This window comes from Heloderma suspectum, chromosome 1, assembly GCF_057233095.1.
Source record: "Heloderma suspectum isolate Gila_16-S chromosome 1, 16-S_ref, whole genome shotgun sequence".
In the NCBI taxonomy this organism is placed as follows: Eukaryota; Metazoa; Chordata; class Lepidosauria; order Squamata; family Helodermatidae; genus Heloderma; species Heloderma suspectum.
The window spans coordinates 247,820,234-247,831,514 of NC_139458.1; the positions used below are offsets into that span (position 1 = coordinate 247,820,234).

Genomic DNA, 11,281 nt, shown 5'->3' on the forward strand with positions numbered 1-11,281 from the left:
GGTTCAGATAGGAACATAGGAGCTGCCCATAAGGTCAAACTGTTTGTCCATGTAGCTTAATAGTGTCTACTCCAACTGGCAGTGTGGAGGCTCTCCAGGGTCTCAGAAGGAGGCTGTCTGATATATGTATACTGGAGATGCCAGGAATTGAACCTGGTACCTCTTTCATGCAAAGCATGTGCTGTACCATTGACCTATAGTACCTCCCAAAGCATAGTTAGCTGAAAGAACCTTGAAGAACCCCTGGCTTGCACATGCCATTTTTACATGCTGCAATTCTCACTCTGCCTTCTTGATTTGAAGCAAAACATTGTAAGCCATTTTCTCTGAACTGGCAAATGATGTTTTGACTTTGCCTTGCAAACCAGGATCAGCCTGTGGTTTCTAATCCTGGTTTGCAGGGTAAAGACCAAACCCTGGTTTGCCAGGAAGGCAGGAATTATGGCATACCACAGGAGGGGAAGAAGTAGGGTTGCCACTTATGCATCATCAGAAAAAGAGGACAAAAGAGGACACAGATTTGCATAACATTTGCATATGCTAATTTACATCTATAGAGGCAAATTTTGAAATAATTACTATAATTTAATGTAGTACATCTCATCCTAGTGGGGGAAACTGTAACCTGTGTGCCTGCTTAGTTTGCTGTCCAGGTGAAATTTCAAGGCCCCTGTTGCTTTAAACCAAACTTGGGCCGGGCAGCCCTTCAGATAGAGGACATCTTCCAACAGAGGGCTGTCCTCTGAAGGAGGAGGGAGTGTGCAAGCCCAAGGGTTCTGGATAGCTTGTTCATGTAGCCCCGATTAAGGTTTGGGTTTCATCTGCGCCAGCCCACTGTTAAATTTCAACTTTGTGATACAGGGGGTGGGTAACCTGTGATCCTCCAGATGTTTTGGCAGACAACTCCCATCATCCCTCAGCACTGGCTATGCTGGCTATGCTGGCTAGGGTTGATGGGAGTTGTAGGCCAAAACATCTGGAGGTCCACAAGTTGCCCACCCCTGTTGTAATGACTGGAAGGAGAAGCATTCACTGCCCTTAATTTCACAAGTCTGTTTAAAATTACAACAGTGAAAGCAGTGGACACAACATCTTGTCAGTAGGTGATCTAATGTATTATCCACTAATCTCTAGGTAGCCAGCAGTCTCTCTGGTAATAGTAGAAGCCCTTTCTGCAGACTTGGTGGTCACCAGTAGCTTATAAACTGCTGCCCTGTATTTCTTTGAGATGATGTTGTAAAGGATGGGGTTGATACTTGCACTCAAGTAGAAAAGCTGCAGTGCAAAAATGTTAAAATATTGGGAGAAATGCATCATGCTGGAATCCTTGGGGTTGATGTATATGATCCGGCCGATGTGGAAGGGCAGCCAGCAAATTACAAAAGCCAGAACCAGCACAACTGCAAGGGGGGAGAAAGGAGGAAAGACAATTACTTGTTGCTTTGGTGCAGTTGACTCTAGTCATGGCAGAATTGTTCAAGCAGCACCGGGGGGGGGGGGGGAGTAGTACACCTCTTTAAAACATTTGGATTGCTCTTTGCATCAGCAAAAAGTAGTGGAATTGTCCAACAAGCAGGAAAGTACCATCTTATTGATCAGAACAGGGGTAATTTGCTTGGGAGGTTACCATTAGTGAGGGTACAAAATCTGTGGGTGGGCACTTTGGTCGGCTTCTCATTGACTTCTCGTTGTGGTTAGTATCGTGAAACAAGATGACTCTTTATACAGGATTTCACTTAGTTGATAACTAATGAGCTTGAAGATGCTTCTTTAGATGAACATGGATGGTGTTTGGCTACTGGCTATAAACTACTTGACATGTTCCACATTCCCAGATGGGGCTGCAGAGAGAGAAATTTGGGGGGGGTGCATGGGAAGGTAGCCAATGCATAACATGTAGATGATCCTAATATTTTTGTTTAGTGTAAGTGTGTGGCGCCCTGAACAGGATCAGGACCACTGCGCATGGGGGTGGGGGGTTGAGCCTTCTCATCCAGCTGCTTTTCCCCCTTAAATTTGTCCCCACCCCTGTGCATGGGCTAAAGAAACAAAGGCTCCATTGGTGCAGATGAGGCAGACAAGCTGGCAAGGAAGGGTTCTGGGGGGTGGGGGTGGCAGGGAGCATGATCAAGTGCATAATTTTGAAAAAGTGATGTGGCTTGAGAGGCTAGTAGTACCAGCGGGTGCTTGCCTGCTACCCATCCTCAACTTTTATATATGTAAACAGATATAACAAAAACACCAATTCTCACTTATTCACAGGGGAAATGGCCCTAGAACTTCCTATGACTTGAGAAAGTAGCATTCTCCAGCCAATCACTGTGTGTGTCCTGTGGGGCTTTATTCAGCATGCAAGGTGTCGTCATGGGGATCTGTTCTTTCGGACTTTCATGCAATAGAGTTTTCTTCAGGACTGTAGGTGGGTGCTTATTTTCTAGGAACTCTCAGTGCCAAAGTCCTATGCAGCTCTCCAAGCCATGTAGCAACTCTTTGCTGCTTACTCATTTACACACTGATTCAATATGAACAGGATTGGCTGGTGGTCCTGGTATGGCACCAAGAGTACTCTGGGTACTAATTTGGGCTGGGGGGTCCTTGTATATTTACTTTTGTATTCCATAGAACAAGAGTGCAGAACCTCAGGCCCCCAGGCAATTCTGGCCCGCCTGGGAGCCAAATCTGGCCTTCCAGGGTTCCCCAGGTGGCCACAACCCCTTCCCCTGGCTCCACCCCCTTTCCCCTGACCACCAGTTTTTGGACTGTTTCCCAGCTTTCGCGCAACCTCCCCCTCCCCATGCCATTCTAAAAGATTTAAATGCCTCTGATACAGCTTACAGCTTCCAAATAAGATACGCTGGTGTTTTCAGTACATTTGGCTCCTGCCCTATTGCCTTTGGCCCCACTCATTACTGGAGTGCCGCCCCTGAGGGCTTCTCCAAAATGGAATTTGGCCTTCAGGCTGGAGGAGGGTCTGCCATAGAGAACCAGGACAGCTCTATCCCATGGTGATTATTCTGTGAGGCTGGAAGAAATCCTGGGGTGATGACAAGGGATGAATTGGACTTGGGGACGCTAAGGTACACCCCCTCCCCCATTATATGATGCCCTCCACTTACCCAGCATGCGCACGGTTTGCTGGTGGTTCCGATATGCTGCCCCCCCAAGGTGGGCCTTGTTGGCCCGTAGAAGCTCCCTGGCGATCAAGCCATGGAGGATGTAGAGACAAAGGCAGGGCAACACGAAGTAGATGGTGGTGACCCAGAACATGGTCCCCAGCAGCCCTGTCTCCTGGGCGTATATTGTGGGGCCACATTCACGGCCGAAGTCGCCATTGCTGGAGATGTTGCCAGCTTGTTGAACGCCCACGAGGAACAGAAAAGGTGCAGCAGAGAGCAATGCCACAGCCCAGAGCACCACCAGGAGAGCTTTGACGCGGCGTTGGGTCACCAGCAATTTAGCACGCAGCGGGAAGCAAATGGCAATATAGCGCTCCACCGTCAGTGCCGTCAGATGCAGGATGGAGCAGTAAGCACAGGCCTCGCCGGACCAGTGCCACACCTGGCACAGCATCGTCCCCAGCACCCATTGCTCTGGGCGCCATAGGCGGTACAGATCAAGTGGCAGCCCAAGCAGCAGCAGCAGCAGGTCGGAGACAGCTAGGCTGCCCAGGTATAGACTGGTGGTATTGCGCAGCTCTCGGGAGCAGCTTGTTACAACCACAGTCAGCACGTTGCCACCCACCCCAAGGGCCAATAAAGCCAAGCACATGGCGGTCACTGGGATGAGCAAATGCATGGGCAGTAATGGGCATAGGTACTCGTTGCAGGGTGGCAGTGTCCATGCCTCTGTATCCTGTTCTTGACACGCAGCCGGACTGCTGATGTTGGTCAAACCCATGCTGCAGGCAGCACTGCAAACCGCCTCTGTGCTGCTGTTACGGAGCTCCCAGAGTAACTGTAAGCATGACAAAATGTGTGCTGTCTCATAAGGCATCAGAGCTGCGTTTCAGCTTCTCTGTGGCTGTCTTTTTCCGAGCTCGGCAAGATATGGGAGCAGCCTACCTTTTGCCTTGGGCGGGGAAACATAGTGTCTATGCTCCAATCCTAGATTGATGGATACTCATAGCCACTACAAGATAACTCCTCCCTTGTATACCCACTCCTAAATTATCCTTATATCTTAGCAACAGGTGGGGCTTTTGTGAAGCAATTACAATCCCTCCCACCCCCAAAAAGCTGTTGATGCAGAGAAGATAAAAACCATGCACAACATGGGAACCTAAGACAAAGAGTCCTGTTTCACCTTAAAACTAACTTATTACAGCATACGCTTTCTTTAACTACAGTCCACTTCATCAGGTGCACAAGGTGTTATCCCCGGCTGGTATGTGTGTGTGCGTATAGATGTGTGTGTTTGTGTGTGTGTGTGTATATATATATATATGTATGTATGTATGTATATACTGTATACTGGGGGGGGGGGAGATGATAAACAGTAGGGCCAAACGTGAAAAATACAGAGTGTGACAAGATAATCACAGTCAATAAAAGATAAGCATGGTGACCATTTACAACAGCAGTAATTGGTGATAACACATATCCTAGCTTTGCTGTGTGCATTCACAGCTATAGTGTTAGGTGTGTGTGCATGTGCGCGCGCGCTGTCTGTTTATGTATTTGTACATAAATTGCTTTTATAGTATGTACAATATTGTATTTTTAAGGTTTTTAATCTTTGTAAACTGCCCAGAGAGTTTTGGCTATTGGGTGGTATAGAATTGTAATAAATGAATTGAAATAGCAAGACAGGATACTGTTGTCTTGATTCAAGCTTAAAGCAATAGAATCAAATGTCTGGATAAGTTCTGATTCATCACTTTCACACCGGAGTCAGCCTTTATAGAAGCGTAGAAACTCTAAGGTCAGTTAGACTCTGTCCTGGGAGACTGAAATGTTCTCCCACTGTTTTCTGAATGTTGCCATATTTGTGATCATTTCATTCTTTTGTGTAGAGACTGACCTGGTCAACCTATGGACACCAGAAGGGCACATGATAGCATGTGTTGCATTGGAAGGTGATCAGGCTAATGAGCCTCCGATAGCATGGCTGAAATTATTAGGCCGTGTACTAGTGTTGCCTGATATGGGGACAGAATTAGCAACTGGGTTTGTGGCAAGATCTGGTCCCTTTGTTTGATTCTGTTATCTGCCCTATTCTGGCTGCTGTGTGGGCGTGTCAGATTAGGGGGCTGCTTGTAAACCAGGGCTAGCCTGTCACCAGCCTATCTCATTAAACATGCAGGGAGTAGTGATCATAGGTAGCTCAAACCACATTCTTGGCTTTCCAATTTGGTTGTAAGAGATGGACCCATAAATATAACTATCAGGGGCATTGCTAGGCTTGGGCGCATGGGGCCCAGCCCAAATGTATTTGCTAGTGCCTCAGATCTATTCCACAGAGTCCACAGAATGGGAAAATAGCGCTACTGTGATATTGTGAATGGTTAAAACAGTGCTACTGCAATATTGTGAATGGAAAAACAATGCTGCTGCAATATTGTGAATGGGAAAATAGGTGAATGGTTAAAACAGGCTACAGATTGTAAATGTGTAAAGCAGGCTACTGTGGTATTGTGACTGGGACAACAGTGCTACTGCAATATTGTGAATGGGAAAACAGCACTACTGTGATATTGTGCATGGTTAAAACAGCGCTATTGTGAAATAGAAGGGAAAGGAAGCCTGTGTCCAAAAGTGCCCTACTGCGAATAGGGAAAAAGAGGGAATGAGGGGGGAGAAAAGGGGGTGGCCCCAGCCCTTGACCAACACTGCCAGGTCACAGAAACATCCCTAGGCATGCTCAGGATTTAATACAGGTGGACAGAGTGCACTATAGCAGAACTGCATGGGAGCCACATTTAAGAAAATCAATGCACTTCGTGAAAATGCGTGGTTTCCAGATGAAAGCTGTGGAGTTGCCAGAGATTGGCGACAGGGTCATCTGTCACAAATAACCCTAATGGGCTCTCACTATGCACTAAATCAGCCATGTAGATTGGGCCAAAATCAATTATAAGAAGACACAGGGAAACACCATGGCTATATCATCCCTCTGAGGCTGATCAAGAAATGTTCACTGCACTGAATGGTCTTCAAAATTCTTGCTGGATATGCTAAGTAGCGATCCAAGGTGCAAGAAGCCTTCTCAAAAGCTCAGATGCTGATGCAGTCATTCAGTCAAGACATTATATATGTATGTAGCAATGTCCTGCGGCAAAGTAGGACATGGAGTGTCATAATCACAGCTGGAAGAAAATGTCATAACATTGTCTCTTCAGCAAATGGTAGCTACTTTACATAAGTAAGTTGGTCTGCCAGCTAGGATTCCACCTTAGGCTTTCATGACTTTGATGGCTGTGACTGGCAAGGGGACAACTGCAAGAGTCATGGTACTGTTGTACAGGCCAAAGGCTCTAGACTACATCTCCCAAAGTCTCTTTTCCCCAGCACTGAGAAACAGAAGCAGATAATTGTGATCACTAAAAATGAAGACCTGGCAGCGTAAGTTGGTCGTGAGCAGGTTGGCAAAAGACACTACAGCCGTACTAGACTACGTAGAAGCTAGCTTTGTTGGGGGCGGGGCAATGCAGTCTGGATAGTTCCAAGGCAAACAGATATAGTAAAACAGAAAATACTCAGTTGGACAGGGTTTAACATCAGTACTAGCGACGTGCTGTTAACTTTCTACCACAGGGGTGAGGGAACATATTGGTTCCAGGGCTGGATTGCTCCCCCAGATGATCTCTGTATGCATGATGCTCTGCCCCCTGACATCATGAGGTCCCTGACCAAAGCACTGGCTGGCTGCCACTTCAGCCAAGCAGCTGCTTTTACCCATCCCTCAGCTTCTCCATGCAGGGGTTCCTGAAAGCATCGGTCAAATTTGCTGCTGGCTTTGCTTGTCCCTCACCTTCCTCCATTGGGGATGACGCAGGGTGGGAGAAGGACTTTTTGCACTGCTTAGTGTGGTAAGTAAGGAGAATCCCCTTGTTATCTCCAATCACAGATCGGAGATAACAACGTGATTCTTCTTTCACCTCCTCCACAAGCCCTTGGTGGCCTCCAGGCCAGGGGGCGGGGTTTGGGGAAGGGAGTTGGTGAGGCCCACAGAGGGAGCTCAAGCCTCTACAAGCCAGATGGGGAACTTTCAGGGGCTAGATTGGGCCCACAGGCTGGGGGTTCCCCATTCCTTATCTACCATCAGTGTCCTGGTTACTGAGTCGACAACAGTGTTTAAAATGTTGAGCTGTCAGAACTCATCAGCTGCAGAACATAGGAGCAGTCATAAATCAAGTTCGGCATGTCAAAGCAGCAGAAATAGCTTGGAGAAAGGTCTTCTGGCATCATCCTTTGATTACATTTCACCCCATCTGCAACAGCTTGTGAGTTCTTGGAAAACTGTATCAGGATGTTGGACTTCTTCCTGCTGTAACAGGGTATTTTTTATTGAAGATGGAGATGACCCTTATGTACAATCATGGCATTAGTGCACGTATGAGGGGCTGCTGAGACTAGCCTGGGTAGAGTTTATGCCCTGGGTCGACAGGAGGCTGAACAACAAGGAACAGTCAACCTGCTAATTTCTTCAAGAAGTGAATGACCTAGAGGACAGCCTTCCCCAAGTTGGTGCCTGCCTGATATTTTGGACTACAACTACTATCTTCACCAGCCAGGATGGCTGATGGGAACAGCAGTCCAAAGCAACTGGATGGCACCAGGTTGGGTCAAACTGACCTAGAGCATGACCCAACCAAAAGAAGCCTTGAAAACCTGTGACAGGAACCCCATTTTAGCAGAACTACAAGACCTTTGGAACAGATTCTTGGAGCATCTTGGTCATTATAATCCACATCTGTCAGCATTTGAACATCACATGTGCAATGGTTGAGGTTTATTGCTGCATTCTGCACAATAAGGTAATTGCCAGTCACACCTTTTTGCCATATGAGCCACAATCTCCTGTTTGTTTTTATTTATGGCAAAGTTCATTACACTCAGTACTTGCCAGACCAGTATCCGTAAACAAGAATGCATGCAGTGGAACACCCTGGGGTGTACCAGTTTCATGGATTCAGCTCAGCTGTCTGGCAGCAGTCCAGGAAGGTGCGAGATTGATATTGTTTACTATTTCCATAATAGCTTCCCTACAGAGCAGCCTTCCCCAACTTGGTCCCCAGATGCTTTGGACTACAACTCCCAGCATTCCTGACCACCAGCTATGCTGGCTGAGGCTGATGGGAATTTATGTCCAAAACATCTAGAGGGTACCATGTTGGGGAAGGCTGCTATAGGGTAATGATTATGATACCCTGCTGTCCACTGACTCCTTTCAGTTACCTGAACTCTGGAATGATTCACTTAGCAGTCTAGGATGCTACATGGTACAATGTTTTCTATGGGAATCCTCCCCCAGAGTACTGGAAATGGTTGGGGTAGGTTTCAGCAACATTTCAAATAAATTTTGTTCAAGTTTAATGGATACAATTTCAGATCTACATGAACTGTTCATAAAAATTAAAATATGTTTTCTTTAAAATTGAGTAAAACAATTACCATTGATTATTTGTCTCAAAAATCTATTCTAATGCATAAACATGGCTTTAAAATAAAAACTATTCTTCTGTCCTTCCTTGACACAGATGTACTCGTCTCTAACAAATGCCAAATTATTGTGCACATAATCAACCAGGCCTGCAGTGGGATATTGTTAGGCTTTGCCACTTTTCTCAAACACGCACAAAGCACTCTTGATAATCATTTTGCATGTTTCAACCTGTCTACATCATCATAGTTCCCTAATCCTTTGCAGATGCCATGTCAAAGTACTTACCAAGTTCTAATATACTTGGGCATCCATCCTGCCTAAAGTTCAAAGGTTGTTTTTTTTTTTGCAGAACAATTATACAAGAGCCAAAAATAGCCACTGAAACATTTCAACAATGTAGCTGTTGAGGTTCCAAAGAGTGTGGAATCTGTGGGCATAACTGCACAAAAAAATGTGGAGCAGTTAATGGGCGAAATCCTCACATGAGTGAACTTGTGTTCATGCAATGGGACTTTCCCCTTTTCTCTCCCCACCATCTGCTCCCTTCCCGCCCCCCGGTGGCAGCCTCCCAAATGTGCTCCAGAGGATTCCCCAACCCTCCAGAGCAGATTTTGAGGGTGCATGGGAGGGGGGCTGCAGGAGGGATTGAGAATCTCCCTGCTCCCTGTTCCACTTGCAACTCTCAATCCCACACCGCCAACCTTCCAAAACGTCAGCTTTGAGGAAGTCTCTCCATGGGTCTCCACTTGCAACTCTCAATCCCTCCCCACCAATGCTCCATTTTAACAATCACTTTATGTTAAATGGATATTATTATTAATTATATATTTTTATCCTGCTCCTCAGCCAAAAAAGGCTCTTGGAGCTGCTTACAGTCAGTAAGTAAAATAAGAAAGGCTCTGCCCACAGGCTTACCATCTAAAAAGACACAACACACAAGTAAAAGGGAATGGAAAAGGAAAAACAAAAACAAATTAAGAGTGCAATCCTATGCATGTTTAGACAGAAACAAGTCCTACAATTCTCAGCATGCCCCAGCCAGCACGACTGAAGGGATGCTGGGAGTTGTAGGACTTTTTTCTATCTAAACATGCATAGGATTGTGGCTTAAATAAATTTTCAGCTGGTGGAATGGCAGTTTCATCTTTCATCTCCCAGGGGGGCAGCCCAAATGGAGAAGGCTCTGATGTCCCCTTAGCCTGCTCTTGTCTCCCTCGCTTTCTTCTTTCCCACAGGACAGTCAGTTAACTCTGTAGTGCGGTGGTAGTGGTGAGTCCAAATGGAGCAGTTACTGATGTTCCTTCGGCCTGCTCCTGTCTCAAGCACTCTGTTGAGGTGATTGCTCTGGTCTCTGGACCTATTAAGTCTCCATGCCAGGGTCAATGGTGGCATCCTTAGCTACTCAATTTCTCCCTGTATGAAGCCTTGATGTGTGGTAAGGAGTCATGAGAAACATTGAAGGTAACATATTCAATCTCATGTTGATGTTTTTAACTTGCTTTTAAACTGTTTACATTTCTGAATGTTAAAGATTTTGTATTGTGTTTTATCATGCTGTGAACCACTCAGAGAGCTTTGGCTATTGGACGATATAAAAATGTAATAAGTGAAATGAAACGATGGATCAAAAAGCTGGTGGTGAGGGGGAGAAGCATGGAGGAACGCTATTGCTGATTAAATTACTTTTCATTTCTATAGTTCAGTACTGGCTGTCCACAGCATAGAGAAAGAGAAAATATAAAGGTGGACCACTCCTAAAACATTTGTTCAATGAACCACTCTTGGGTGTAGGGTGACCACCCACTAATCCAACTTGTGTGAGATTTCACAGGCTTCCTTTTGTTAACATTTCTTGTCAAATGACATTTGCTGTTGTGACCACTCTGCTAAACTTTTGTGCGTGCCAAAGGCATACAGGAACTTGGAGGCTGCATCAAGTAGACAAGATCTGATTGTCTGCTGAACAGAGATTACTCTAACAGTCAGTGATCTAGCCTTCTCTAGAACTGACAGCTGGGGATCAAAGTATAGTGTGATGTCTGGAAGAGGGCATGTCTCGGGAAGCTTCGTGGGCTGGATTGAGGACCCCACTGGGCCAGAGGTACCCCATCCATGCTCTAACTGTTCTCACAAAAGCTTCTGTCCTATCTAAACATGCAATTATTAATTGAAAAACAGGGATATTTCCTAGAAAGTCACTGAATTTAGACGTTCTTATTGACAGGATTAACTTGGACTCTTAGGAAAGGTGCTTTTCTCAACCTGTTAAAAACTGCCTTTTTTTTAATGGTTAGATCAACACAGGATGTGTATGGCGTTTGTTTTTTTGCACAAGTGTGCTAACCAATCAAGAGTGTTAGCTTAATAATTGTTCTCTGAGTTAACTGAGTTGATTACGTATGTAAGCTCACATATGTAATTTTAATAAATAGCTTGAGAGTTAATCTCTTGTACAACTAATCAGTTGCTCCCAGGAACATGGAAAACTGTGCAGTTATTATTTTTTTAAAAGCCTGCCTTTCCACTAAAATAGACTTCGAATTTGCTTACAGACTCCACAATATATAACAGCAGCAAAATAAAAAAACAAAAGTTAAATAATAAAACGAATTAAATAATGTCTACAAACCAAAACTATAGAAGCCAATAAAACAATTGCAGCCCACTGGCTATTAAA

The 11,281-nt window shown here is 45.4% G+C and overlaps 1 protein-coding gene across 1 annotated transcript; it reads right to left on the minus strand.

Annotated features, from left to right (window-relative positions):
* Nucleotides 1-1,116: 1,116 nt before the first annotated feature.
* MLNR (motilin receptor) lies at nucleotides 1,117-3,897 on the minus strand. Its single transcript, XM_084809550.1, has 2 exons — nucleotides 3,117-3,897; nucleotides 1,117-1,400 (listed from the first exon to the last, which is right to left on the minus strand). The coding sequence occupies exons 1-2, from the start codon at nucleotides 3,895-3,897 to the stop codon at nucleotides 1,117-1,119; spliced, it is 1,065 nt and encodes a 354-aa protein (XP_084665676.1).
* Nucleotides 3,898-11,281: the final 7,384 nt, after the last annotated feature.

Bases quoted from the DNA above. Each gene is read 5' to 3' on its own strand.
- MLNR (XM_084809550.1), bottom strand. From the start codon at position 3,897: ATGGGTTTGACCAACATCAGCAGTCCGGCTGCGTGTCAAGAACAGGAT. The intron at 1,401-3,116 runs GTAAGTGGAGGG...CCCCCCTTGCAG, and splicing joins GCAAACCGTGCGCATGCTGG to TTGTGCTGGTTCTGGCTTTT.